General features: G+C 40.5%; 1 protein-coding gene across 1 annotated transcript in view; it reads left to right on the top strand.

The window, feature by feature from the left end:
- Positions 1 to 26,189, top strand: part of HABP4 (hyaluronan binding protein 4) — a 49,614-nt gene extending 23,425 nt beyond the window's left edge. The window contains exons 6-8 of the mRNA XM_060100903.1: positions 20,750 to 20,921; positions 24,004 to 24,189; positions 26,015 to 26,189. Of these exons, the coding sequence (XP_059956886.1) occupies positions 20,750 to 20,921; positions 24,004 to 24,189; positions 26,015 to 26,071 (415 nt within the window). The 3' untranslated portion in view covers positions 26,072 to 26,189. The remainder of the gene's footprint in view (positions 1 to 20,749; positions 20,922 to 24,003; positions 24,190 to 26,014) is intronic.
- The last annotated feature ends 959 nt before the right edge of the window (positions 26,190 to 27,148 follow it).

Here is a 27,148-nt window from a genome sequence, read left to right as displayed (position 1 = left end):
TCTACCTCCAGGATATATATTATCCAAAAATGTTTCAGAATGTTATATCTAAAAGACTTCCTTTAAAAAAACCATAACTGGGGGCTTCCCTGGTGGCGCAGTTGTTGAGAGTCCACCTGCCAATGCAGGGGACACGGGTTCGTGCCCCGGTCCAGGAAGATCCCACATGCTGCAGAGCGGCTGGGCATGTGAGCCATGGCCGCTGAGCCTGCGCGTCCAGAGCCTGTGCTTTGCAACGGGAGAGGCCACAACAGTGAGAGGCCCGTGTACCGAAAAAAAAAAAAAAACAAACCATAACTGGAATATCATTATCCCATCTAAAATTTTTTAACAATTCCTTAATATCATTAAATATCTAGGCAGTTTGTCAGTTTCCCTGATTATCTCAAAATCTTTTTTTAAAACAACTTATTTGTTTGAATTAATATTGAAATATACATTTTAATTTTTATGTTTCTTACATCTCTTTTAAAAACAGCTTTATTGAGATACAATACAAATCCAATAAACAGCACATATTTAGAATGTACAGTTTTACAAGTTGGAAATCCATAAACAATCAAAATAATGAGCACATCTATCAACCCAAAAAGTTTCCTTGTGTCCCTTTGTAATCCCTCCATCCCGCCCCTTTCCCCCAGGCAACCAGTGATCTACATTTTTGTCATTAAAGATTAGTTTGCAATTGCTATAATTTTATATAAATGGAAGCATACAGCATGTATTCTTTTTGTATTCTTTTTTTGTCTATATTCTTTCACTGAGCATGCATATTTTAAGATTCATTCAGGTTGTTGAATGTATCAGTAGTTCCTTCCTATTTATTGTTGAGCAATATTCCATTTTAGATAGACCACTATTTTTTTATCCATCTGCCTGATGATGATCATTTGGGTTGTTTCTAGTTTTTGCTATTATACATAAAGCTACTATGAACATTTCTGTGTGTGCCTTTCTGTGGATATACATTTTCATTTCTCCTGAGTGAAATGGCAGGTGTTTATGTAACTTTTTTAGAAACTGCCAAACTCATTTTCAAAGTGGTTGTTCCAGTTTTTATAATTTTTAGGCCTTATAATAGGTGTATACCTCATTGTGGTTTTAATTTGCATTTCCCTAATGACTAATGATGTTGAGCCTGTCTTCACGGGTTATTTGCCATCTGTATGTCTTCTTTAATAGTCTGTTGAAATCATTTGCTCATTTTATAATTGGTTTGTTTTCTTATTACTGAGTTTTGAGAGTTCTTCATATATTCTGGATTCAAGTCCTCTATCAGATACAAGATTTGCAAATATTTTCTCCAAATCCGTGGCCTGATTTTTTATTCTCTTGACAGTGTCATTTTTTAAAAAATGATGACCACACATTTTCTTTTTATTTTTTTAAAAATATTTATTTATTTATTTTGGCTGTGCCAGGTCTTAGTTGCGGCACATGGGATCTTCGTTGCAGCATGTGGGATCTTTAGTTGCGACCTGCGGGCTTCTTAATTGTAGCTTGCATGCTGGATCTAGTTCCCCGACCAGGGATCAAACCTGTGCCCCCTCCACTGGGAGCATGGAGTCTTACCCTCTGGACTACCCAGGAAGTCCCCTCTTGACAGTGTCTTTTGAAGAGCAGAAGTTTTTAATTTTGAGGAAGTTCAATTTATCAATTCTTTCATTGATCATGATTTTGGTATGAAATCTTTTCCTAACTTAATACCACAAATGTTTTCTCCTATAAGTTTTATAATTTGGGGTTTTATATTTAGGTCTATGATCCATTTTTAAAAATTAACATTTGGTCCATTTTGAGTTGACTTTTATATACAATGTGAGGTATGGTTCCCTCCTTTTTTTTTGCATGTGCATATCTAGTTATTCCAGCATACTGAAAACCATTATTTGAAAATCAATCGCCCATGTATGTGTGGGCCTATTTCTTTATAGTCTGTTCCATTAGTCTGCCAGTATCAAACTATCTTGATTACCCTTAAGTTGCTTTTAATCTATGTGTCTTCTCTTTTTTTTTCCTTTGCAATTTATTTGTTGAAAAAGCTGGGTCATTTGTCCAAATAGTTTCTCAGAGTCAGAATTGTATTGATTGCATCCCTGTAATCAGTGATGTGCTGGTAAATATTTAACATCTGGTTCTCTGGGATGAAAAAGCCTGGATCTATTGCACTTGCTAGTTTCTGTGGTGTAAATATTCCTACCATGGCCGATTTAAAACTACCAAGGCAACATCACTGAACACAGAGTGGGGAAAAGATGTGCGGTAGTACATCGTTGTGTAGTATATCCACTCTACACATAAAATGGAGACAAATATCTTCCAGTGCATAGGAAAAGGCAAAATGTAGTGAAGTAATTAGGGAACAATGAGTTGTGAGGATTTATTACCTTTGTTTTAACATTGTTAATTATGCGTTTCTATAATTTAATTTTTAATGACTGCATTTCACAGCCAACTCGCAAAATTCCTGAAAATTTAAGTTGGCTGTTATGACTTGGTGAAAGCCAGTCCCAGCATGGCATTGTAGAGTAGTCCAACATGTTTCTCTGTTCTTCATATTTAAAAAAAATGTCCTGAATATTAATAATGAGAGGCAGAGGTTTGATTAAATTCAGGTTCAACTTTTTGGCAAGATTGTTTCATAGGTTATGGAAGGCTGCTGATTATCATTGCCTTTATCCATTAATTCATTAGGGCTGCAAATTAGTGATAGTCTAATTCTATCATTCTTTCTTCAGTTAAGTAGCTGGGATGATCTGTAAAGAAAAGCTTACCTAGAACTAGTTGATTACACTGAGTGTAAGTTTGTTTAGGAAATGAAGGATGCATAAAAGGCATGTTTTACTTTTAATTTACTCATTTTCAGAATAATGAGTTGGTTCCCTCATATCCATCAAAGGTGCCAGTGACTTTTTTTAAGTGTCATTGTGAACTTAGAGATTTAAACATATCTGATGTGTTTCAATCCACTGAGTTTTTATGCTTATTGGTGCTTAAACTGGTCCATTTTTTGACTGAAGGGAGCCTCTTCAAGTTGATTCTTGATCCTTTTGACACACATTCAGTGGTCTTTGATAGCTTCCTTGCTTTCTGGTAAGACATGTTTCAGACTCATCATCTATACTTCACACCTCATACTGAGTCATTTTTCCAGGGAGCCAGAGTCCTTTAATAGAATATGGTATTTAGAACCATATGATATCACTTATATGTGGAATCTAAAATATGACATAAATAAACTTATCTACGAAACAGAAACAGACTCACAGACATAGAGAACAGACTTGTGTTTGCCAAGGTGGAGTGGATGTCAGGGAAGGATGGATTGGGAGTTTGGGATTACCAAGTGCAAACTATTACATATAGAATGGATAAACAACAAGGTCCTACTGTTGTATAGCACAGGGAACTCTACTCAATATCCTGTAATAAACCATAATGGAAAAGAATATGAAAAAGAATGTATATCTATGTATAACTGAATCACTTTGCTGTACAGTATAAATCAACTGTACTTCAGTAAAATAAATTTTAAAAAAATAGAATATGGTATTTAGAGACCATAGTCTAGGCACTAGGGTTACTTACTGCTACTAAGTTCTTAACTGTTTCTAGGACATTTAAGTGGACAGAGCTGAGGAATACACACACACACACACACACATTTTTAAGCTAAAGTATATTATGAGTTCATTCATTATTTCCATTTGAAATTTAGGAGTACAAAATTTTTAGCTAAACTTTCTTAAGTTTGTTTCTCTTTTTCTTCCATGCTGAAAATCCCAGTTGTCAATAATGTCATACTATTACTCATTTGCTGCACACACGACAGTAACAAATAACATTACCAACACTACCTCCAATAATATGATTATTAAAAAGTTATATACAGAGAGATGAATAATTATAAATTTATATTTAAAGGCACTTTAAATAGCTTTTTTCTGATGCTTTTATCACCAACTTGATAAACAATTAGGCTAATTTGATTAATTTTGCTTCTAAATTTTAGAGGTTGAATTTTAATTTAAATCTGTTTTATAGATTTATTTATTTATGTAAAATATTTAAATGTTTCCAAAGTACAATCTGTTAAAACATATTTTCCAAATAGCTGCTATCCCTGTTCTTTCCCTGGTTTATATTATGATTTTTTTTAAAAAAACCTATATGTATATATATTTGTATGTCTCCTTATTCCTTAGGTGAATGGTAACAGACATTCCACCTTGCTTTTTCATCAGTATATCCAGGAGGTGCTCCATAGCAATTTATGTATTTCTCATTCCTTTTTAGCTGCTTAATATTCATGTTTGATATCCATAATTTTTCCACCAAATTCTTCTCCAGATGATTTCAGGTTGTTTCCAGTATTTGGCATTACAAAATTTGCTGTCTTTTTATATTTTTGCCAATGTATGTTTGGGATATGTTTTAATATTAGTATTTTTCCAACATTTTATTATGAAAAATTTCAAACACAGCAAAGTTTAAAGAATTTTACAATGAACACCTATACCCACCACCTAAACTGATATAAAATTTATTTATTGTGAAATGTACAAAAATAAGTGTACATTCATTGTTTTGACAAAGGCACATTTTTTAGTTGCATCATTTATTTTTTTGAGTTATGAGTCCTTTATGTATTCTAGTTCTAAGTCTCTTATTAGATATATATATGATTTGCAAATATTTTCTCCCATTCTATGAGTTGTCTTTTCACTTTCTTGATGATGTCCTTGTGCAGCACAAAAATTTTCAATTTAGGTGATGTCCAGTTTATTTACTTTTTCTTTTGTTGCTTGTGCTTTTTATTTATTTATTTATTTATTTTTTGTGGTATGCGGGCCTCTCACTGTTGTGGCCTCCCCCGTTGCGGAGCACAGGCTCCGGACGCGCAGGCTCCGGACGCGCAGGCTCAGCGGCCATGGCTCACGGGCCCAGCCGCTCCGCGGCATATGGGATCCTCCCAGACCGGGGCACGAACCCGTATCCCCTGCATCGGCAGGCGGACTCTCAACCACTTGCGCCACCAGGGAGGCCCTGTTGCTTGTGCTTTTGATGTCATATGTAAGATACCATTGCTTAATCCAAGGTTTATGCCTCTGTTTTCGTCTAAGAGTTTTATACTTTTAGCTCTTATATTTATGGTGTGAGAAGTCCAACTTAATTCAAAGGAGAAAGAACAGTCTTTTCAACAAACGGGGCTGGGAAAACTAAATATCCAAGTGCATAAGAATGGTCTTTGGCACCCTGATCAAAAAATAATTAATTGCTCATAAATGTGATGGCTTATTTCTGGACTTTGAATTCTATTCCATTGTTCTATATGTCTGTCTTCTGTTTTAAGAATTCATGAATTTAAGGAGGATATTTACAAAAGTATGTATTTGTGACCCATTCTTTATAACCTCTATTCATGGTTTCATTATATGTGTTTTGTCTCAGTTACTTCTCCCATTTGTTTCTACAATTGCCTATCTCATTTAGTGTGTAATGTCATAGGGGAAGGGAGTGCCTGGTGGTGAAGTGTAATATTAATATCATTGGGATGGTGATGCTCCCATTTTTCTTTTTCTTTTTCTTTTCTATTTTTTTTCTTTTACATCTTTACTGGAGTATAATTCCTTTACAATGGTGTGTTAATTTCTGCTTTATAACAAAGTGAATCAGTTATACATATACATATGTTCCCATATCCCTTCCCTCTTGCGTCTCCCTCCCACCCTCCCTATCCCACCCCTCTAGGTGGTCACAAAGCACCGAGCTGATCTCCCTGTGCTATGCGGCTGCTTCCCACTAGCTATCTATTTTACGTTTGGTAGTGTATATATGTCCATGCCACTCTCTCGCTTTGTCACACCTTACCCTTCCCCCTCTCCATATCCTCAAGTCCATTCTCTAGTAGGTCTGTGTCTTTCTTCCTGTCTTACCCCTAGGTTCTTCATAACATTTTTTTTCTTAAATTCCATATATATGTGTCAGCATACAGTATTTGTCTTTCTCTTTCTGACTTACTTCACTCTGTATGACAGACTCTAGGTCCATCCACCTCATTACAAATAGCTCAATTTCATTTCTTTTTATGGCTGAGTAATATTCCATTGTATATATGTGCCACATTTTCTACATCCATTCATCCGATGATGGACACTTAGGTTGTTTCCATCTCCTGGCTACTGTAAATAGGGCTGCAATGAACATTTTGGTGCATGACTCCTTTTTTTTTTTTTTTGCGGTATGAGGGCCTCTCACTGTTGTGGCCTCCCCCATTGCGGAGCACAGGCTCCGGACGCGCAGGCTCCGGACGCGCAGGCTCAGCGGCCATGGCTCACGGGCCCAGCCGCTCCGCGGCATATGGGATCCTCCCAGACCGGGGCACGAACCCGTATCCCCTGCATCGGCAGGCGGACTCTCAACCACTTGCGCCACCAGGGAGGCCCCTCCTTTTGAATTATGGTTTTCTCAGGGTATATGCCCAGTAGTGGGATTGCAGGGTCATATGGTAGTTCTATTTGTAGTTTTTTAAGGAACCTCCATACCGTTCTCCATAGTGGCTGTACCAATTCACATTCCCACCAGCAGGGCAAGAGTGTTCCCCTTTCTCCACACCCTCTCCAGCATTTATTGTTTCTAGATTTTTTGATGATGGCCATTCTGACTGGTGTGAGATGATATCTGATTTTAGTTTTGATTTGCATTTCTCTAATGATTAATGATGTTGAGCATTCTTTCATGTGTTTGTTGGCAGTCTGTATATCTTCTTGGGAGAAATGTCTATTTAGGTCTTCTGCCCATTTTTGGATTGGGTTGTTTGTTTTTTTGTTATTGAGCTGCATGAGCTGCTTGTAAATTTCAGAGATTAATCCTTTGTCAGTTGCTTCATTTGCAAATATTTTCTCCCATTCTGAGGGTTGTCTTTTGGTCTTGTTTATGGTTTCCTTTGCTGTGCAAAAGCTTTGAAGTTTCATTAGGTCCCATTTGTTTATCTTTGTTTTTATTTCCATTTCTCTAGGAGGTGGGTCCAAAAGGATCTTGCTATGATTTATGTCATAGAGTGTTCTGCCTATGTTTTCCTCTAAGAGTTTGATAGTTTCTGGCCTTACATTTAAGTCTTTAATCCATTTTGAGCTTATTTTTGTGTATGGTGTTAGGGAATGATCTAACCTCATACTTTTACATGTCCCTGTCCAGTTTTCCCAGCACCACTTATTGAAGAGGCTGTCCTTTCCCCACTGTACATTCCTGCCTCCTTTATCAAAGATAAGTTGACCATATGTGCGTGGGTTTATCTCTGGGCTTTCTATCCTGTTCCATTGATCTATCTTTCTGTTTTTGTGCCAGTACCACACTGTCTTGATTACTGTAGCTTTGTAGTATAGTCTGAAGTCAGGGAGCCTGATTCATCCAGCTCCGTTTTTCGTTCTCAAGATTGCTTTGGCTATTCGGGGTCTTTTGATTCTCCAAACAAATTTTGAAATTTTTTGTTCTAGTTCTGTGAAAAATGCCAGTGGTAGTTTGATAGGGATTGCATTGAATCTGTAGATTGCTTTGGGTAGTAGAGTCATTTTCACAATATTGATTCTTCCAATCCAGGAGCATGGTATATCTCTCCATCTATTTGTATCACCTTTAATTTCTTTCATCAGTGACTTATAATTTTCTGCATACAGGTCTTTTGTCTCCTTAGGTAGGTTTATTCCTAGATATTTTATTCTTTTTGTTGCAGTGGTAAATGGGAGTGTTTTCTTGATTTCATTTTCAGATTTTTCATCATTAGTGTACAGGAATGCCAGAGATTTCTGTGCATTAATTTTGTATCCTGCTACTTCACCAAATTCATTGATTAGCTCTAGTAGTTTTCTGGTAGCATCTTTAGGATTCTCTATGTATAGTATCATGTCATCTGCAAACAGTGACAGCTTTACTTCTTCTTTTCCGATTTGGATTCTTTTTTTTTCCTTTTCTTCTCTGATTGCTGTGGCTAAAACTTCCAAAACTATGTTGAATAAGAGTGGTGAGAGTGGGCAACCTTGTCTTGTTCCTGATCCCAGTGGAAATGTTTTCAGTTTTTCACCATTGAGGACGATGTTGGTTGTGGGTTTGTCATATATGGCGTTTATTATGTTGAGGTAAGTTCCCTCTATGCCTACTTTCTGGAGGGTTTTTATCATAAATGGGTGTTGAATTTTGTTGACAGCTTTGTCTACATTTATTGAGATGACCATATGGTTTTTCTCCTTCAATTTGTTAATATGGTGTATCACATTGATTGATATGTGTATATTGAAGAATCCTTGCATTCCTGGAATAAACCCCACTTGATCATGGTGTATGATCCTTTTAATGTGCTGTTGGATTCTGTTTGCTAGTATTTTGTTGAGGATTTTTGCATCTATGTTCATCAGTGATATTGGCCTGTAGTTTTCTTTCTTTGTGACATCCTTGTCTGGTTTTGGTATGAGTGTGATGGTGGCCTCGTAGAATGAGTTTGGGAGTGTTACTTCCTCTGGTATATTTTGGAAGAGTTTGAGAAAGATAGGTGTTAGCTCTTCTCTAAATGTTTGATAGAATTCGCCTGTGAAGCCATCTGTCCTGGGCTTTTGTTTGATGGAAGATTTTTAATCACAGTTTCAGTTTCAGTGCTTGTGATTGGTCTGTTCACATTTTCTGTTTCTTCCTGATTCAGACTTGGCAGGTTGTGCATTTGTAAAAATTTGTCTATTTCTTCCAGGTTGTCCATTTTATTGGCATAGAGTTGCTTGTAGTAATTTCTCATGATCTTTTGTATTTCTGCAGTGTCAGTTTTTACTTCTCCTTTTTCATTTCTAATTCTATTGATTTGAGTCTTCTCCCTTTTTTTCTTGATGAGTCTGGCTAATGGTTTATCGATTTTGTTTATCTTCTCAAAGAACCAACTTTTAGTTTTATTGATCTTTGCTATCGTTTCCTTCATTTATTTTTCATTTATTTCTGCTCTGATCGTTATGATTTCTTTCCTTCTGCTAACTTTGGGGTTTTTTTGTTCTTGTTTCTCTAATTGCTTTATGTGCAAGTTTAGGTTGTTTATTCGAGATGTTTCCTGTTTCTTAAGGTAGGATTGTATTGCTATAAACTTCCCTCTTAGAACTGCTTTTGCTGCATCCCATAGGTTTTGGGTTGTCGTGTCTCCATTGTCATTTGTTTCTAGGTATATTTTGATTTCCTCTTTGATTTCTTCAGTGATCACTTCGTTATTAAGTAGTATATTTTTTAGCTTCCATGTGTTTGTATTTTTTACAGATCTTTTCCTGTAATCTATATCTTGTCTCATAGAGTTGTGGTCAGAAAAGATAATTGATACAATTTCAATTTTCTTAAATTTACCGAGGCTTGATTTGTGACCCAAGGTATGATCTATCCTGGAGAATGTTCCATGAGCATTTGAGAAGAATGTGTATTCTGTTATTTTTGGATGGAATGTCCTATAAATATCAATTAAGTCCATCTTGTTTAATGTATCATTTAAAGCTTGTGTTTCCTTATTTATTTTCACTTTGGATGATCTGTCCATTTGTGAAAGTGGGGTGTTAAAGTCCCCTACTATGAATGTGTTACTGTCAATTTCCCCTTTTATGGATGTTAGTATTTCCCTTATGTATTGAGGTGTTCCTATGTTGGGTGCATAAATATTTACAATTGTTATATCTTCTTCTTGGATCGATCCCTTTATCATTATGTAGTGTCCTTCTTTGTCTCTTCTAATAGTCTTTATTTTAAAGTCTATTTTGTCTGATATAAGAATTGCTACTCCAGCTTTCTTTTGATTTCCATTTGCATGGAATATCTTTTTCCATCCCCTTACTTTCAATCTGTATGTGTCTCTAGGTCTGAAGTGGGTCTCTTGTAGACAGCATATATATGGGTCTTGTTTTTGTATCCATTCAGCAAATCCGTGTCTTTTGGTGGGAGCATTTAGTCCATTTACATTTAAGGTAATTATTGATATGTATGTTCCTATTCCCATTTCCTTAATTGCTTTGGGTTCATTATTGTAGGTATATTCGTTCTGTTGTGTTTCTTGCCTAGAGAAGTTCCTTTAGCATTTGTTGTAAAGCTGGTTTGGTGGTGCTGAACTCTCTCAGCTTTTGCTTGTCTGTAAAGGTTTTAATTTCTCCATCAAACCTGAATGAGATCCTTGCTGGGTAGAGTAATCTTGGTTGCAGGTTTCTCTCCTTCATCACTTTAATTATGTCCTGCCACTCCCTTCTGGCTTGTAGAGTTTCTGCTGAGAGATCAGTTGTTAACATGATGGGGATTCCCTTGTGTGTTATTTGTTGTTTTTGCCTTGCTGCTTTTAATATGATTTCTTTGTGTTTAATTTTTGACAGTTTGATTAATATGTGTCTTGGTGTATTTCTCCTTGGATTTATTCTGTATGGGACTCTCTGTGCCTCCTGGACTTGATTAACTATTTCCGTTCCCATATTGGGGAAGTTTTCAACTATAATCTCTTCAAATATTTTCTCAGTCCCTTTCTTTTTCTCTTCTTCTTCTGGGACCCCTATAATTCGAATGTTGGTGCGTTTAATGTTTTCCCAGAGGTCTCTGAGACTGTCCTCAGTTCTTTTCATTCTTTTTTCTTTATTTTGCTCTGCATCAGTTTCTTCCACTATTTTATCTTCCAGGTCACTTATCCCTTCTTCTGCCTCAGTTATTCTGCTATTGATCCCTTCTAGAATATTTTTAATTTCATTTATTGTGTTGTTCATCGTTGCTTGTTTCATCTTTAGTTCTTCTAGGTCCTTGTTAAATATTTCTTGCATTTTCTGTATTCTATTTCCAAGATTTTGGATCAACTTTACTATCATTATTCTGAATTCTTTTTCAGGTAGACTGCCTGTTTTGTCTTCATTTGTTAGGTCTCCTGGGTTTTTACCTTACTCCTTCGTCTGCTGTGTGTTTTTCTGTCTTCTCATTTTGCTTATCTTACTGTGTTTGGAGTCTCCTTTTTGCAGGCTGCAGGTTCGTAGTTCCTGTTGTTTTTGGTGTCTGTCCCCAGTGGCTAAGGTTGGTTCAGTGGGTTCTGTAGGCTTCCTGGTGGAGGGGACTAGTGCTTGTGTTCTGGTGGATGAGGCTAAATCTTGTCATTCTGGTGGGCAGGTCCACGTCTGGTGGTGTGTTTTGGGGTGTCTGTGGACTTATTATGATTTTAGGCAGCCTCTCTGCTAATGGGTCTTGCTAGTTGTTTGGCATAGGGTGTCCAGCAATGTAGCTTGCTGGTCGTTGAGTGAAGCTGGGTGTTGGTGTTGAGATGGAGATCTCTGGGAGATTTTCGCCGTTTGATATTACGTGGAGCTGGAAGTTCCCTTGTGGACCAGTGTCCTGAAGTTGGCTCTCCCACCTCAGAGGCACAGCACTGACTCCTGGCTGTAGCACCAAGAGCCTTTCATCCGCACGGCTCAGAATAAAAGGGAGAAAAAGGAGAAAGAAAGAAAGAAGATAAAGAAAGAAAGAAAAGAAAGAAAGGGAAAGAAGATAAAATAAAATAAAATAAAGTAAGGTAAAATAAAATCAAGTTATAAAATAAAAAAATTATTAAGAAAAAAATTTTTTTTTTCTATTTTTTTTATTAGTTTCTGCTTTATATCAAAGTGAATCAGTCATACATATACATCTGTTCCCACATCCCTTCCCTCATGCATCTCCCTCCCTCCCACCCTCCCCATCCCACCCCTCCAGGCGGTCACAAAGCACCGAGCTGATCTCCCTGTGCTCTGCGGCTACTTCCCACTTTCTATGTACCTTACGTTTGGTAGTGTATATATGTCCATGCCTCTCTTTCGCTTTGTCACAGCTTACCCTTCCCCCTCCCCATATCCTCAAGTCCATTCTCAAGTAGGTCTGTGTCTTTATTCCCGTTTTACCCCTAGGTTCTTCATGACATTTTTTTCTTATATTCCATATATATGTGTCAGCATACGGTATTTGTCTTTCTCCTTCTGACTTACTTCACTCTGTATGACAGACTCTAGGTCTATCCACCTCATTACAAATAGCTCAGTTTCGTTTCTTTTTATGGCTGAGTAATATTCCATTGTATATATGTGCCACATCTTCTTTATCCATTCATCCGATGATGGACACTTAGGTTGTTTCCAACTCCGGGCTATTGTGAATAGAGCTGCAGTGAACATTTTGGTACATGTCTCTTTTTGAATTATGGTTTTCTCAGGGTATATGCCTAGTAGTGGGATTGCTGGGTCATATGGTAGTTCTATTTTTAGTTTTTTAAGGAACCTCCATACTGTTCTCCATAGTGGCTGTACCAATTCACATTCCCACCAGCAGTGCAAGAGGGTTCCCTTTTCTCCACACCCTCTCCAGCATTTATTTTTTCTAGATTTCTTGATGATGGCCATTCTGACTGGTGTGAGATGATATCTCATTGTGGTTTTCATTTGCATTTCTCTAATGATTAATGGTGTTGAGCATTCTTTCATTTGTTTGTTGGCAGTCTGTATATCTTCTTTGGAGAAATGCCTATTTAGGTCTTCTGCCCATTTTTGGATTGGGTTGTTTGTTTTTTTGCTATTGAGCTGCATGAGCTGCTTATAAATTTTGGAGATTAATCCTTTGTCAGTTGCTTCATTTGCAAATATTTTCTCCCATTCTGAGGGTTGTCTTTTGGTCTTGTTTATGGTTTCCTTTGCTGTGCAAAAGCTTTGAAGTTTCATTATGTCCCATTTGTTTATCTTTGTTTTTATTTCCATTTCTCTAGGAGGTGGGTCCAAAAGGATCTTGCTGTGATTTATGTCATAGAGTGTTCTGCCTATGTTTTCCTCTAAGAGTTTGATAGTTTCTGGCCTTACATTTAAGTCTTTAATCCATTTTGAGCTTATTTTTGTGTATGGTGTTAGGGAATGATCTAATCTCAAACTTTTACATGTACCTGTCCAGTTTTCCCAGCACCACTTATTGAAGAGGCTGTCCTTTCTCCACTGTACATTCCTGCCTCCTTTATCAAAGATAAGTTGGCCATATGTCGTGGGTTTATCTCTGGGCTTTCTATCCTGATCCATTGATCTATCTTTCTGTTTTTATGCCAGTACCACACTGTCTTAATTACTGTAGCTTTGTAGTATAGTCTGAAGTCAGGGAGCCTGATTCCTCCAGCTCCGTTTTTCGTTCTCAAGATTGCTTTGGCTATTCGGGGTCTTTTGTTGTTCCAAACAAATTGTGAAATTTTTTGTTCTAGTTCTGTGAAAAATGCCAGTGGTAGTTTGATAGGGATTGCATTGAATTTGTAGATTGCTTTGGGTAGTAGAGTCATTTTCACAATATTGATTCTTCCAATCCAGGAGCATGGTATATCTCTCCATCTATTTGTATCATCTTTAATTTCTTTCATCAGTGTCTTATAATTTTCTGCATAGAGGTCTTTTGTCTCCTTAGGTAGGTTTATTCCTAGATATTTTATTCTTTTTGTTGCAGTGGTAAATGGGAGTGTTTTCTTGATTTCATTTTCAGATTTTTCATCATTAGTGTACAGGAATGCCAGAGATTTCTGTACATTAATTTTGTAACCTGCTACTTTACCAAATTCATTGATTAGCTCTAGTAGTTTTTCGGTAGCATCTTTAGGATTCTCTATGTATAGTATCATGTCATCTGCAAACAGTGACAGCTTTACTTCTTCTTTTCCGATTTGGATTCCTTTTATTTCTTTTTCTTCTCTGATTGCTGTGGCTAAAACTTCCAAAACTAGGTTGAATAAGAGTGGTGAGAGTGGGCAGCCTTGTCTTGTTCCTGATCTTAGTGGAAATGGTTTCAGTTTTTCACCATTGAGGACAATGTTGGCTGTGCGTTTGTCATCTATGGCCTTTATTATGTTGAGGAAAGATCCCTCTATGCCTACTTTCTGCAGGGTTTTTATCATAAATGGGTGTTGAATTTTGTCGAAAGCTTTCTCTGCATCTATTGAGATGATCATATGGTTTTTCTACTTCAACTTGTTAATATGGTGTATCACATGGATTGATTTGCGTATATTGAAGAATCCTTGCATTCCTGGAATAAACCCCACTTGATCATGGTGTATGATCCTTTTAATGTGCTGTTGGATTCTGTTTGCTAGTATTTTGTTGAGGATTTTTGCATCTATGTTCATCAGTGATATTGGCCTGTAGTTTTCTTTCTTTGTGACATCCTTGCCTGGTTTTGGTATCAAGGTGATGGTGGCCTCGTAGAATGAGTTTGGGAGTGTTCCTTCCTCTGAAATTGTTTGGAAGAGTTTGAGAAGGATGGGTGTTAGCTCTTCTCTAAATGTTTGGTAGAATTCGCCTGTGAAGCCATCTGGTCCTGGGCTTTTGTTTGATGGAAGATTTTTAATCACAGTTTCAATTTCAGTGCTTGTGATTGGTCTATTCATATTTTCTATTTCTTCCTGAGTCAGTCTTGGCAGGTTGTGCATTTCTAAGAATTTGTCCATTTCTTCCAGGTTGTCCATTTTATTGGCATAGAGTTGCTTATAGTAATCTCTCATGATCTTTTGTATTTCTGCAGTGTCAGTTGTTACTTCTCCTTTTTCATTTCTAATTCTATTGATTTGAGTCTTCTCCCTTCTTTTCTTGATGAGTCTGGCTAATGGTTTGTCAAATTTGTTTATCTTCTCAAAGAACCAGCTTTTAGTTTGGTTGATCTTTGCTATTGTTTCCTTTATTTCTTTTTCATTTATTTCTGATCTGATCTTTATGATTTCTTTCCTTCTGCTAGCTTTGGGGTTTTTTTGTTCTTCTTTCTCTAATTGCTTTAGGTGCAGGGTCAGGTTGTTTACTCGAAATGTTTCCTGTTTCTTAAGGTGGGATTGTATTTCTATAAACTTCCCCCTTAGAACTGCTTTTGCTGCGTCCCATAGGTTTTGGGTCGTCGTGTCTCCATTGTCATTTGTTTCTAGGTATTTTTTAATTTCCTCTTTGATTTCTTCAGTGATCACTTCGTTATTGAGTAGTGTATTGTTTAGCCTCCATGTGTTTGTATTTTTTACAGATCTTTTCCTGTAATTGATGTCTAGTCTCATAGCATTGTGGTCGGAAAAGATACTTGATACAATTTCAATTTTCTTAAATTTACCAAGGCTTGATTTGTGACCCAAGATATGATCTATCCTGGAGAATGTTTCATGAGCACTTGAGAAAAATGTGTATTCTGTTGTTTTTGGGTGGAATGTCCTATAAATATCAACTAAGTCCATCTTGTTTAATGTATCATTTAAAGCTTGTGTTTCCTTATTTATTTTCATTTTCGATGATCTGTCCATTGGTGAAAGTGGGGTGTTAAAGTCCCCTACTATGATTGTGTTACTGTCGATTTCCCCTTTTATGGCTGTTAGTATTTGCCTTATGTATTGAGGTGCTCCTATGTTGGGTGCATAAATATTTGCAATTGTTATATCTTCTTCTTGGATCGATCCCGTTATCATTATGTAGTGTCCTTCTTTGTCTCTTCTAATAGTCTTTATTTTAAAGTCTATTTTGTCTGATATAAGAATTGCTACTCCAGCTTTCTTTTGATTTCCATTTGCATGGAATATCTTTTTCCATCCCCTTACTTTCAATCTGTATGTGTCTCTAGGTCTGAAGTGGGTCTCTTGTAGACAGCATATATATGGGTCTTGTTTTTGTATCCATTCAGCCACTCTGTGTCTTTTGGTGGGAGCATTTAGTCCATTTACATTTAAGGTAATTATTGATATGTATGTTCCTATTCCCATTTCCTTAATTGCTTTGGGTTCGTTATTGTAGGTATATTCCTTCTGTTGTGTTTCTTGCCTACAGAAGTTCCTTTAGCATTTGTTGTAAAGCTGGTTTGGTGGTGCTGAACTCTCTCAGCTTTTGCTTGTCTGTAAAGATTTTAATTTCTCCATCAAATCTGAATGAGATCCTTGCTGGGTAGAGTAATCTTGGTTGCAGGTTTCTGTCCTTCATCACTTTAAGTATGTCCTGCCACTCCCTTCTGGCTTGTAGAGTTTCTGCTGAGAGATCAGCTGTTAACCTGATGGGGATTCCCTTGTGTGTTATTTGTTGTTTTTCCCTTGCTGCTTTTAATATGATTTCTTTGTGTTTAATTTTTGACAGTTTGATTAATATGTGTCTTGGTGTATTTCTCCTTGGATTTATTCTGTATGGGACTCTCTGTGCCTCCTGGACTTGATTAACTATTTCCGTTCCCATATTGGGGAAGTTTTCAACTATAATCTCTTCAAATATTTTCTCAGTCCCTTTCTTTTTCTCTTCTTCTTCTGGAACCCCTATAATTCGAATGTTGGTGCGTTTAATGTTGTCCCAGAGGTCTCTGAGACTGTCCTCTGTTCTTTTCATTCTTTTTTCTTTATTTTGCTCTGCATCAGTTATTTCCACTATTTTATCTTCCACCTCACTTATCCGTTCTTCTGCCTCAGTTATTCTGCTATTGATCCCATCTAGAGTATTTTTCATTTCATTTATTGTGTTTTTAATCGATGTTTGATTCATCTTTAGTTCTTCTAGGTCCTTGTTAACTGTTTCTTGCATTTTGTCTATTCTATTTCCAAGATTATGGATCTTGGAAATAGAATCTTGGATCAGCTTTACTATCATTATTCTGAATTCTTTTTCAGGTAGACTGCCTATTACCTCTTCATTTGTTAGGTCTGGTAGGTTTTTATCTTGCTCCTTCACCTGCTGTGTGTTTTTCTGTCTTCTCATTTTGCTTATGTTACTGTGTTTGGGGTCTCCTTTTTGCAGGCTGCAGATTCGTAGTTCCCGTTGTTTTTGGTGTCTGACCCCAGTGGCTAAGGTTGTTTCAGTAGGTTGTGTAGGCTTCCTGGTGGGGGCGACTAATGCCTGTGTTCTGGTGGTTGAGGCTCAATCTTGTCTTTCTGGTGGACAGGTCCACGTCTGGTGGTGTGTTTTGGGGTGCCTATAGCCTTATTATGTTTTTAGGTAGCCTCTCTGCTAATGGGTGGGGTTGTGTTCCTGCCTTGCTAGTTGCTTGGCATAGGGTGACCAGCACTGTAGCTTGCTGGTCGTTGACTGAAGCTAGGTGCTGGTGTTGGGATGGAGATCTCTGGGAGATTTTCGCTGCTTGATATTATGTGGAGCTGGGAGGTCTCTTGTGGACCCGTGTCCTGAAATTGGTCTCCCACTTCAGAGGCACAGCACTGGCTCCTGGCTGCAGCACCAAGAGCCTTTCATCCACCCGGCTCAGAATAACAGGGAGAAAAAGCAGAAAGAAAGAATTAGTAGAAGAAAGAAAGAGAGAGGGAAAGAAAGGAAGAAGGGAAGAAAGGAAGGAAGGAAGAAAGAAAGAAAGGAGGGAGGGAGTGAGGAAGGATGGAAAGAAATAAGAAAGGAGGGAGGGAGGGAGGAATGAAAGCAAAAGGAAGAGTGAATGGAAGAAGGGAGGGAGGGAGGGAGGAAGGAAAGAAAAAGAAAGTGGAAAGAAGAAGGGTGGGAGGGAGGGAGGAAAGAAAAAGAAGGAAAGGAAGAGCGGAGGGAGGGAGGGAGGAAGGGAAGGTAGGAAAAAAAGAAAGAGCAGGTAAAGTAAAATAGAATAAAGTATGAAATATAGTAGCGTTATTAAAATTAGAAAGTAATTATTGAAAAAAAAAACGGACCGATAGAACCCTGGGACATATGGTGGAAGCAAAGCTATACAGAGAGAATCTTACACAGAAGATTACACATACACATTCACAAAAAGAGAGCAGGGGGAAAAATCAAAAATCTTGCTCTCCAAGTCCACCTCCTCAATTTGGGATAATTCGTTGTAAAAAGAGGAAAAGGGCGAGAAGTCTGAAATCTTGCTCTTTAAGTCCACCTCCTTAATTTGGAATAATTCGTTGTAAAAAGAGGAAAAGGGGGGAAAGTCTTAAATCTTGTCCTCAAAGTCCACTTCCTCAATTTGGGATGATTCGCTGTCCATTCATGCACTCCACAGACGCAGGGCACATCAAATGGACCGTGGAGCTTTAATCCGCTGCCTCCGAGGCTGCACAAAGAGATTTCCCTGACTCTGCTCTCACAGCTCCCGGGTCTCAGCCTTGGACCTGGCCCCGCCTCTGTGCATAGGTCGCCGGAGGGCGTCCGTTCTTCGCTCAGACAGGACGGGTTTAAAGGAGCCGCTGATTCGGGGGCTCTGGCTCACTCAGGCAGAGGGGAGGGAGGGGCGCGCAGTGTGGGGCGGGCCTGAGGCGGCAGAGGCCGGCGTGACGTTGCAGCAGCCCGTGGCTCTCCGTGCGCTTTCCCGGGAAAGCCGTCCCCGGGTCTCGGGACCCCGGCAGTGGCGGGGTGCCCAGGCCCCCCGGAAGGCGGGGCGGACAGTGACCCGCGCTCGCACACAGGGCCCGCGGCGGCGGCGGCGGCGGCGGGTCGCGGCGGGCGGCGGCGGGCCGCGGCGGCGGCGGGCGGTGGCGGCGGCGGCGGCGGCGGGCGGCGGCGGGCGGCCCACGCCCGTCTCCGAGGTCCGCGCCTTATCCGCGGCTCGCGCCTGTCTCCGGCGCTTCCCTAAGCAGCCCTCTTAATGCCCTCTCCTCGCACACCAGGAAACAAAAGGGAAAAAAGTCTCTTGCCTCTTCAGCAGCTCCAGACCCTTTCCCCGGACTCCCTCCGGGCTAGCCGTGGTGCACTAACCCCTTCAGGCTCTCTTCCTGCCGCCAGCCCCAGTCCTCTCCCTGCGCTCCGACTGAAAGCCGATACCCAAGCCTCAGCTCCCAGCCCCGCCCGCCACGGCAGACAAGCCTCTCGGGCTGGTGTGTGCCTGAGGGCACCGATCCTCTGTGCCGGAATCTCTTCGCTTTGCCCTCCACACCCCTGTTGCTGTGTTCTCCTCCGCTACTCCGAAGCTTTCCCCCTCCACCACCTGCAGTCTCCGCCCGCGAAGGGGCTTGTAGTGTGTAGAAACCTTCCCTCCTTCACGGCTCCCTCCCACTGGTGCAGGTCCCATCCCTATCCTATTGTCTCTGTTTATTCTTTTTTTTCTTTTGCCCTACCCAGGTATGTGGGGAGTTTCTTGCCTTTTGGGGGGTCTGAGGTCTTCTGTCAGCGTTCAGTAGGTGTTCTGTAGGAGTTGTTCCACGTGTAGATGAATTTCTTATGTATCTGTGGGGAGGAAGGTGATCTCCGCATCTTACTCTTCCGCCATCTTCCTCCGGGTCCCAAGGGGAAAAAAAAATTTTTTTAGGTAAAACAAACAAAAGGGACAGATAGAACCCTAGGACAAATGGTGAAAGCAAAGCTATGCAGACAAAATCTCACACAGAAGCATACACATACACACTCACGAAAAGAGGAAAATGGGAAAAAATAATAAATCTTGCTCTCAAAGTCCACCTCCTCAATTTGGGATGATTCGTTGTCTATTCAGGTATTCCACAGATGCAGGGTACATCAAGTTGATTTTGGAGATTTAATCCACTGCTCCTGAGGCTGCTGGGAGAGATTTCCCTTTCTCTTCTTTGTTCGCACAGCTCCTGGGGTTCAGCTTTGGATTTGGCCCCGCCTCTGCGTGTAGGTCGGCGAAGGGCGTCTGTTGTTCGCTCAGACAGGACGGGGTTAAAGGAGCCGCTGACTCGGAGACCCTGGGTCACGGTAGAGGCCGCTGTGACGGTGCATCAGCCTGAGGCGCACCGTGCGTTCTCCCCGGGAAGTTGTCCCTGGATCCCGGAACCCTGGCAGTGGTGGGCTGCACAGGCTCCCGGGAGGGGAGGTGTGTATAGTGACCTGTGCTTGCACACAGGCTTCTTGGTGGCTGCAGGAGCAGCCTTAGCGTCTCATGCCCGTCTCTGCGGTCCGCGCTTTTAGCCGCGGCTCGCGCCCGTCTCTGGAGCTCCTTTAAGCAGCGCTCTTAATCCCCTCTCCTCGAGCACCAGGCAACAAAGAGGGAAGAAAAAGTCTCTTGTGTCTTCGGCAGCTGCAGACTTTTCCTGGACTCCCTCTCGGCTAGCCGTGGTGCACTAACCCCTTCAGGCTGTGTTCACGCCGCCAACCCCAGTCCTCTCCCTGCGATCCGACCGAAGCCCGAGCCTCAGCTCTCAGCCCCCGCCCGCCCCAGCGGGTGAGCACACAAGCCTCTCAGGCTGGTGAGTGCCCGTCGGCACCGACCCTCTGTGCAGGAATCTCTCCGCTTTGCCCTCCGCACCCCTGTGGCTGCGCTCTCCTCTGTGGCTCCGAAACTCCTCCTCTCCGCCACCTGCAGTCTCCGCCCACGAAGGGGCTTCCTAGTGTGTGGAAAACTTTCCTCCTTCACGGCTCCCTCCCACTGGTACAAGTCCCATCCCTATCCTTTTGTCTCTGTTTATTCTTTTTTCTTTTGCCCTACCCAGGTACATGGGGAGTTTCTTGCCTTTTGGGAGGTCTGAGGTCTTCTGCCAGCGTTCAGTAGGTGTTCTGTAGGAGTCGTTCCACGTGTAGATGTATTTCTGATGTATCTGTGGGGAGGAAGGTGATCTCCGCGTCTTACTCTTCCGCCATCTTCCCCCTCTCCTATGCTCCCATTTTTCAAAGACTGCTTTGAACACAGACAGGAAGTACCTTCAGTTGGCAATGGTGCCATAAAATGATGAAAATAAAATAAGGAAACTTATGGTTCAAAGTTTTCCTTACGTTATTTAAATTTAAGATACAGAACCATGAAAGTACGTTAAACTAATGGTTATGACTTTCTCTTTGAGACAGTAGACATTTCAGACCTATCAGAAATTATTCTTTATGATTATACTTCTTTACAGAGTTCCTGAGTTGGAGGTAGAAGAAGAAACTCAAGTTCAAGAGATGACCCTAGATGAGTGGAAAAATCTTCAAGAACAGACCAGACCAAAGCCTGAATTTAACATCCGGAAACCTGAGTCTACTGTCCCTTCCAAAGCAGTGGTGATACACAAGTCTAAATATAGAGATGATGTAAGCATGATGTTTTGTATCTAGAGGTAATCTTCACTGTTACCTTGTTGGAAACGAAATGGGCTTTTCCACTTCTCTTTTAAAAATGGAACATTAGTAGTTGACATTATAGTTTCAACCTAAGAGTAATCAGAGATTATGTGTGCCTAATTTTACTGTATTTTTATTGTTTATTAAGAAAAAAAATTGAAAAAGAATTGACCCACTAATACTTAATCCAAAGCAGTTATAGTGGCAGTGCACTTTCTGCTCCCTCCAGAACTGTGCAAAAACTGTGCACATGCTGTATGTTTTAGTTGCATGTCAATTTTGTGTCAGAAGAGAGGTACAGAATGTTTCCTGAATCCATTTCAGAGGATAACTACTCTGCATTTTCGTGATTAGATTACCTTCAGTTCTAATTCCTTTTTTTTTAAGTTTAAGTATAGTTGATTTACAATATTTTGTTAGTTTCAGGTGTATAGCAAAGTGATTTCAGTGGTTTTTTTTCCCCACAGTTCTAATTCTTAATAAGAAGAGCATTTAGTTGGAACTAGTTGATCATTTTTAACTGGTCAGGGTTGGGTGAAGCCTTTTTTGTGTTATTATAGCAGCTTTGCTCCCTCTGCAGAAACTCACCAGAGGAGCCCTGAAGCACCTGGCAGCACCGTCAGGCACTGCTGCTGTGGCCAGCTATCCTGTTGGAACTGCTTGTGTGTTCCTCTGTCTTTTGTGGTCCTGATTTTACAAGGTTTATGTTCAGCTCTTCATTGGCGGCTTTAGCTTTGAAAATATCTTCCAGCAGATATTGATAAGGCTCGTCAGAGAGTTATTTAATCATATTCTATTTAAGCTGCTGAACTTAAGGAAGGGTACACTGAAGCATTCTAATTTTAAAATTTAGAGTTTGTATCATTCAGTCACAGCTATTTATCTTGATACCAGTCTCTGTGTCGATGACAGTAGTGAGCAACCCTTCCTCTCTGCTGGATATTCATTGATTTTCCATTTGAAACTCAGGAGTTTTGTACTATGTAGATTTGTCTGTGTTCCCATTTACACTTTGGTTAGTTATATTCTTTGAATGAATAGTTTCCCTAGGGGGTCATTTATGATACAGGATCCCCTCCTAACTCCTGTTTCAGTCAGTCCAAGCTCTTGGAGTCTAATAAGTTTTTAGCTGTTCCACTAGAAATGGCTTTTTGTACACATACGAGTGAGGCCTTTTTACAAGTCCATCAGCTAGTTGGGTTGTTTTTTTTTTCCTATCCATTTTCTTCTTTTTTGTTCTGGGGCACTGTAAATAAAGCTTTGCCTAAAACAATTGTGTTGTCAGGATTTGAAATGTGCAGCTGACATGTTAGGTAAAAATAGAAGCTGCTCTTCCTTAATCCACACCAGATTCATCCTCCCTGGCTCCAGAGAGAGGTCTCCTGGAATCTTTGAAGCAACTGCCTTAGCTGCTGAGTCATCGAGCTTGGTCTCAGTAAAGCACACATCTTTGGTACTTATTAATCTTGTGGCATTGACAATTTTAGCCAGGAATTTTTCTTAAAGCAACAGAAGCCAAATCACTAGTCCCGGAAGTGATTGGTGTCACTTACTTTGTTCTGAGTACCCTAAGAGACAAAAGCAGTAGATTAACACCTCTTGTTTGCATGGAGCTCTGTTCTTTGCAAAGTTCAGACCAAACAGTAGCCTATGAAGAGAGTTGGGACCTTAAAGCACCTTGGCCTGACTATTCGCTCACTTTGCTTCCATTGCAAGTTGTCCCTTCTTACTTGGAAGGCCGCCGTGTCTCTGCTGAGGCACACTGACAGCCAATTGTTTTCTAAACCAGGCCATAGTTATCATTTTGCCTCTTATATTTTTTGTGTTTATCTTTTGCCAGAGTGCCATTGTTCCTGAATTGTTCTTTCCTTCATCTTTTTAGCTTTGAGAGCCCATCTGTCTAAGGCCTTTGCTTTATTTTAATCTGAAGCTTTGAAGGGGACACAAGTGTTAAATGTGAAACCTGAAATGAACATATGGCCAAAAGGGATTGATGTGCTCAGGGAAATTTGATTCCATTTGCTGGACAAGCTGTAGGGACGTTTAACCTTACAGCACTTGGGAGATTCTCATCTACGATCACTGGCATATTTTCTGTAGGTTTATATTTTACTTAAAAGTGAGAGTTCTTCTTTGTTTCATTCATGGTTAGGAATTGAAGCCAAATCAAATTTGAAGGAGATTTATTTAATACAGTGTTCTTTTAACAAGAGGTAGAACTTATTTGACCTCTTACAATAAAATGTACTTTCTCAAAGAATTTGAACTAGAGCAGTTCTTCAAAAGCAGCTTGAGTTCTTTATGCAGCCTTGGTAGCAACCCTCAGTAAATCATACTGTGGTTCTATCCTTTCCATATATTTTGAGTCAGAGTTGTTTATTGTATATCATCCAGTTTTTAACATATGGTATTTGTACAGTCAGCACCCATGTTGAAAGAAGTTTCTCCATCAAGCTCTATTCTAGGAAGGTGATTTTCCTTATTTATCAAAGTAGCATTTGTGAAGAAATAAAACAAAAGGCAGAAACTAAAACTTTTCAATCTCAGCAAAATACACTTAGATATAAAACATTTAAATGATTACTGTTAGTCATTTCAAATCTTACATCTTAACCTACTAAACTGATAGAAATTTGGTCTCACTTGAAGTAACGGTAAGTTCAAAAATGTTTGAATTAAGACTGTGAGACACTACTATATATAAAATGGACAACTAATAAGAACCTACCTTGTAGCACAGGGAACTCTGTTTGATACTCTGTGGTGACCCATATGGGAATAGAGTCTAAAAAATAGTGGATATATGTATATGTATAGCTGACTGACTTTGCTGTTACAGCAGAAACTAACACAGCACTGTAAATCAACTATACTCCAATTCAAAAAAAAGGACTGTGAGTATGAGAACGTGTGCCTACAAAAATGTGCAGAACCCACCTGGCTGGAAGCAGAGCAGCAGCATCTTCCCCTGCCCAGAGAAGCCCAGCCCAGTGAGTGTCCATGGAGATGGCCGTGTGTATGTTCTGTGTTTGATGCTGTACCTGTGTTTCAGTTGGTAAAGGATGACTATGAGGATGATGCCCACGTTTTCCGGAAAGCAGCCAATGACATCACATCCCAGCTGGAGATTAATTTTGGTAACCTCCCTCGTCCCGGGCGCGGAGCCAGAGGTGGCACACGGGGAGGCCGGGGAAGGATCAGAAGGGCAGAAAACTATGGACCCAGAGCAGAAGTGGTGGTAAGTGTTTATATTCTAAACCCTGGATGGTTTTCTGAAGTGAGAGGATGAAGATGCCCTGGGCCTACATAGTTTAATTTTGGAAGATCATCAGGTTGTGCCTCATCTAGATAGAGGAGGTTCTTCCTCCTTTGTCTAGTGTGGGTCTGATGTTGGAGTGTCTGGAATGGTCATGTCAGCATGATGGACATCAGTTGGATACAGACCATTATGTAGCCCCGGCCTCCAGGGTCTCCAGGGAAGTCCGATGTCTGCCATGAATGCACGTTCAGAGCTGGAGAAAAATTCACACATCTGCATCAGATAAGATCCCCAGGCTTGGGATTGAATTAGATCAACTGACAGTTGCTTACCATGGTCTGATCGTCTGCCCTGTGCCCTGATGCTTTCAGGGTAGACAAAATCCTTCCTACAGCTTCAAGGCCACCTTTTCGCTTCAAACCATTCTTTCCCACTCTTCAGCCAACACTGCTCTACTTCTAGAACAGACAAGCATGTTCCTTACCCCACAGGGCCTTTGCACCTGCTGGCCCTTCTCCCACCCCTTTGCCTGTTTACCTAGAATAGATCCTCCAACCTCCTTTCCTCAGAGGAGTCTTCCAGCCTAGGTCAGAGTCCTTATTTTCTTTGAAGCACCGTCTGCATTTGTAATTGTATTCTCGCTGGTGCAGTTGTTGATCAGTGTCTGCTGTCTCCAGGGAACATGATGGTTTCCCCAGTGCCTAGCGCAATGTAAGCTGTAGTAGGTGCTTCGTAAATGTTTTTTGAACAAACACCTGTTTAGTGGGAGTTGGGCACAAGGCCTGATGGCCAGCACAGGCCGCCGTGCCGCCCTTGTGACGATGGAACAGGAGCAGCCCCTTCTCTGTGGCTGGTCTTGGAAATGTTCCTTTTGCTGCTTGATCCCTTACTCCAGGGAGCAGCCCCTGGGAGGAGAAACTAGTCTGTTATACTTAAACAAGAGCAAAAACACAACAGTGTTTTTTCTGGGTACATTTGAGGCCATGTTGGAAAAAGGAACTATTCTGGGGATAGAAAATATACATCCACTCCTTTCCCATAGCAGAGCTCTGCCGCCGCGGCACTTCGTGTGCAGTGTGGTGATCCGGTCCTCGAACCTGCCGCCCACCTGGGCTCTTCCAGCTTCTAACAGCCTTCACACTCGCATTGTTTCAGGATTCTGTTCTTTTTGCTCATTCATTGAGGCTTATCTCTGGGAGAACCTTCTCTTCTAGAAAACATTACTTGACTGTGATGTGTACTTGGCCAGCAAATTGCATTGGATTCCCTGACTGTGGGCCCCCATTCCCAGGCCATCTGTTACTGAACTTATCAACTTTGTGAGCTCCCCAAGGGCAGGACTGTCTTTAATCATCCTTATATCTCCATGTAGCAAACATTTTTGCTACATGGAGCAAATTTATCCAATAAATATCCTCCATATTTATTGGATGAAGGAAGTGCCAGATACAAAAAGGTCACTCAGTAAGGATCTGTGGGAGGGAGGGCCGGGGGTGGCCAGTAGGCACTGCCAGCCATTCTGCAACAGGGACGGGAGCAGGTCAGAGGAGGGAGAGGCACCCTTCCATGTCCCCTCTTCGGGGTCTGTGCAGCACTTGGCCGCAGCTCAGAGCAGGGCCTCACTTAGAGTGACCCTGCCACTTTTCTCTTCCCACTGGGACCCTCTCTCCCTCAATGTTTGGGCTGCTACCCCTACCCCATTAGCCCCTCCCCTGAGGGAGAGTGGGCACCGTGTTTCACACAGCTCTGCACCCAAGTGGGAATGGGTGAAGTGACAGTTGGTTTCAAAACTTTTCTTTTTCAGACACAAGATGTTGCTCCAAACCCAGATGACCCTGAAGATTTTCCTGCTCTGGCTTGAGAGAGCCCTATTTCCCTGGCAACTTAAAACAGCACTGGCATACCTATAAAGAGACTTTTCTTGCTGTGGGGAAGAGAGTCAGACTCTAAGAACAATAGATGTTGCTTTTTCCCATGTAGTTTGAATTCATTGCACTTTTTTGGCCTGGGGGTGGTGTGGGAATAAGGATTTCTCCAGATGCTAGAGAGCAGTAGTTCTGGTCAGGGGTTAGTCTGGCACTTTCCCAAGAAGGTAGAGAATGGTGATTATTTTTTTACTTAAGGAATTCCAAATGTAGTTCAGAAATAATGTTTAAAATATGTACATAGAGATTGTATTGAATCTTCCACAAAAGCATGGAGAGTAAAGCAAGTTGTAAAATAGAATCTATTGAGACTACTTAGTAAGTTGTATAGATACCGGAAGGCTACGTCCTTCGGTATTAAAGGAAATACATATAACTTGGACCATTAATTTAAAGCGGTCACAGCCTAGTTTTCCGAGACCAAGAAATTAAAATACAGTTGTATTTACTATTTACTTGTAAATGTTATATTCTCCTGGAATTTTTTGGTTTTCATTTAACGAATAATTTTAAGTAGCTATCATGCAGTTACTGGTTACCACTCTGTGGCAGAGAATTAGGGAAAGTATTGATTTTTTCATGGTGATCTAAACTACCTCGTGGTTTCTGCGTGTAGGTACACACACATACACACACACGCTTAGTATAAATGTGCATATTTAGTGTTTGGGTGGGTTTTAGGATGAGTATTAAGTAAATGATTTTTTAAATAATGTTGTTTAACCCACCAATCAAATGAAAAGGGGTCCAGGCAAAGAGTATTGCAACTTAACACCACATGCTTTTCTCCCTCAGAGCTAGTGTCAGAATTCAACACCTGTGACAAAGGCCCTCCGTCCCTGTCCTGGGCAAGACTTATAAATAACTAATATTTATTGAACACCTATGTTTAGTTTTTCTCACTTAGCCCTTGCACCAGTTCGAGTACCTATTTCTTGCCTTTGGAGAGTTTTGGGGTTAGGGGCTTCCTCAGAGGTTCAGTAACTCCCTGAGTCCCACCCTAACCAGCAGGG

The sequence above is a fragment of the Mesoplodon densirostris genome, chromosome 6 (genome assembly GCF_025265405.1).
Source record: "Mesoplodon densirostris isolate mMesDen1 chromosome 6, mMesDen1 primary haplotype, whole genome shotgun sequence".
Lineage (NCBI taxonomy): Eukaryota > Metazoa > Chordata > Mammalia > Artiodactyla > Ziphiidae > Mesoplodon > Mesoplodon densirostris.
This window is presented reverse-complemented; position numbering and strand designations above follow the sequence as displayed.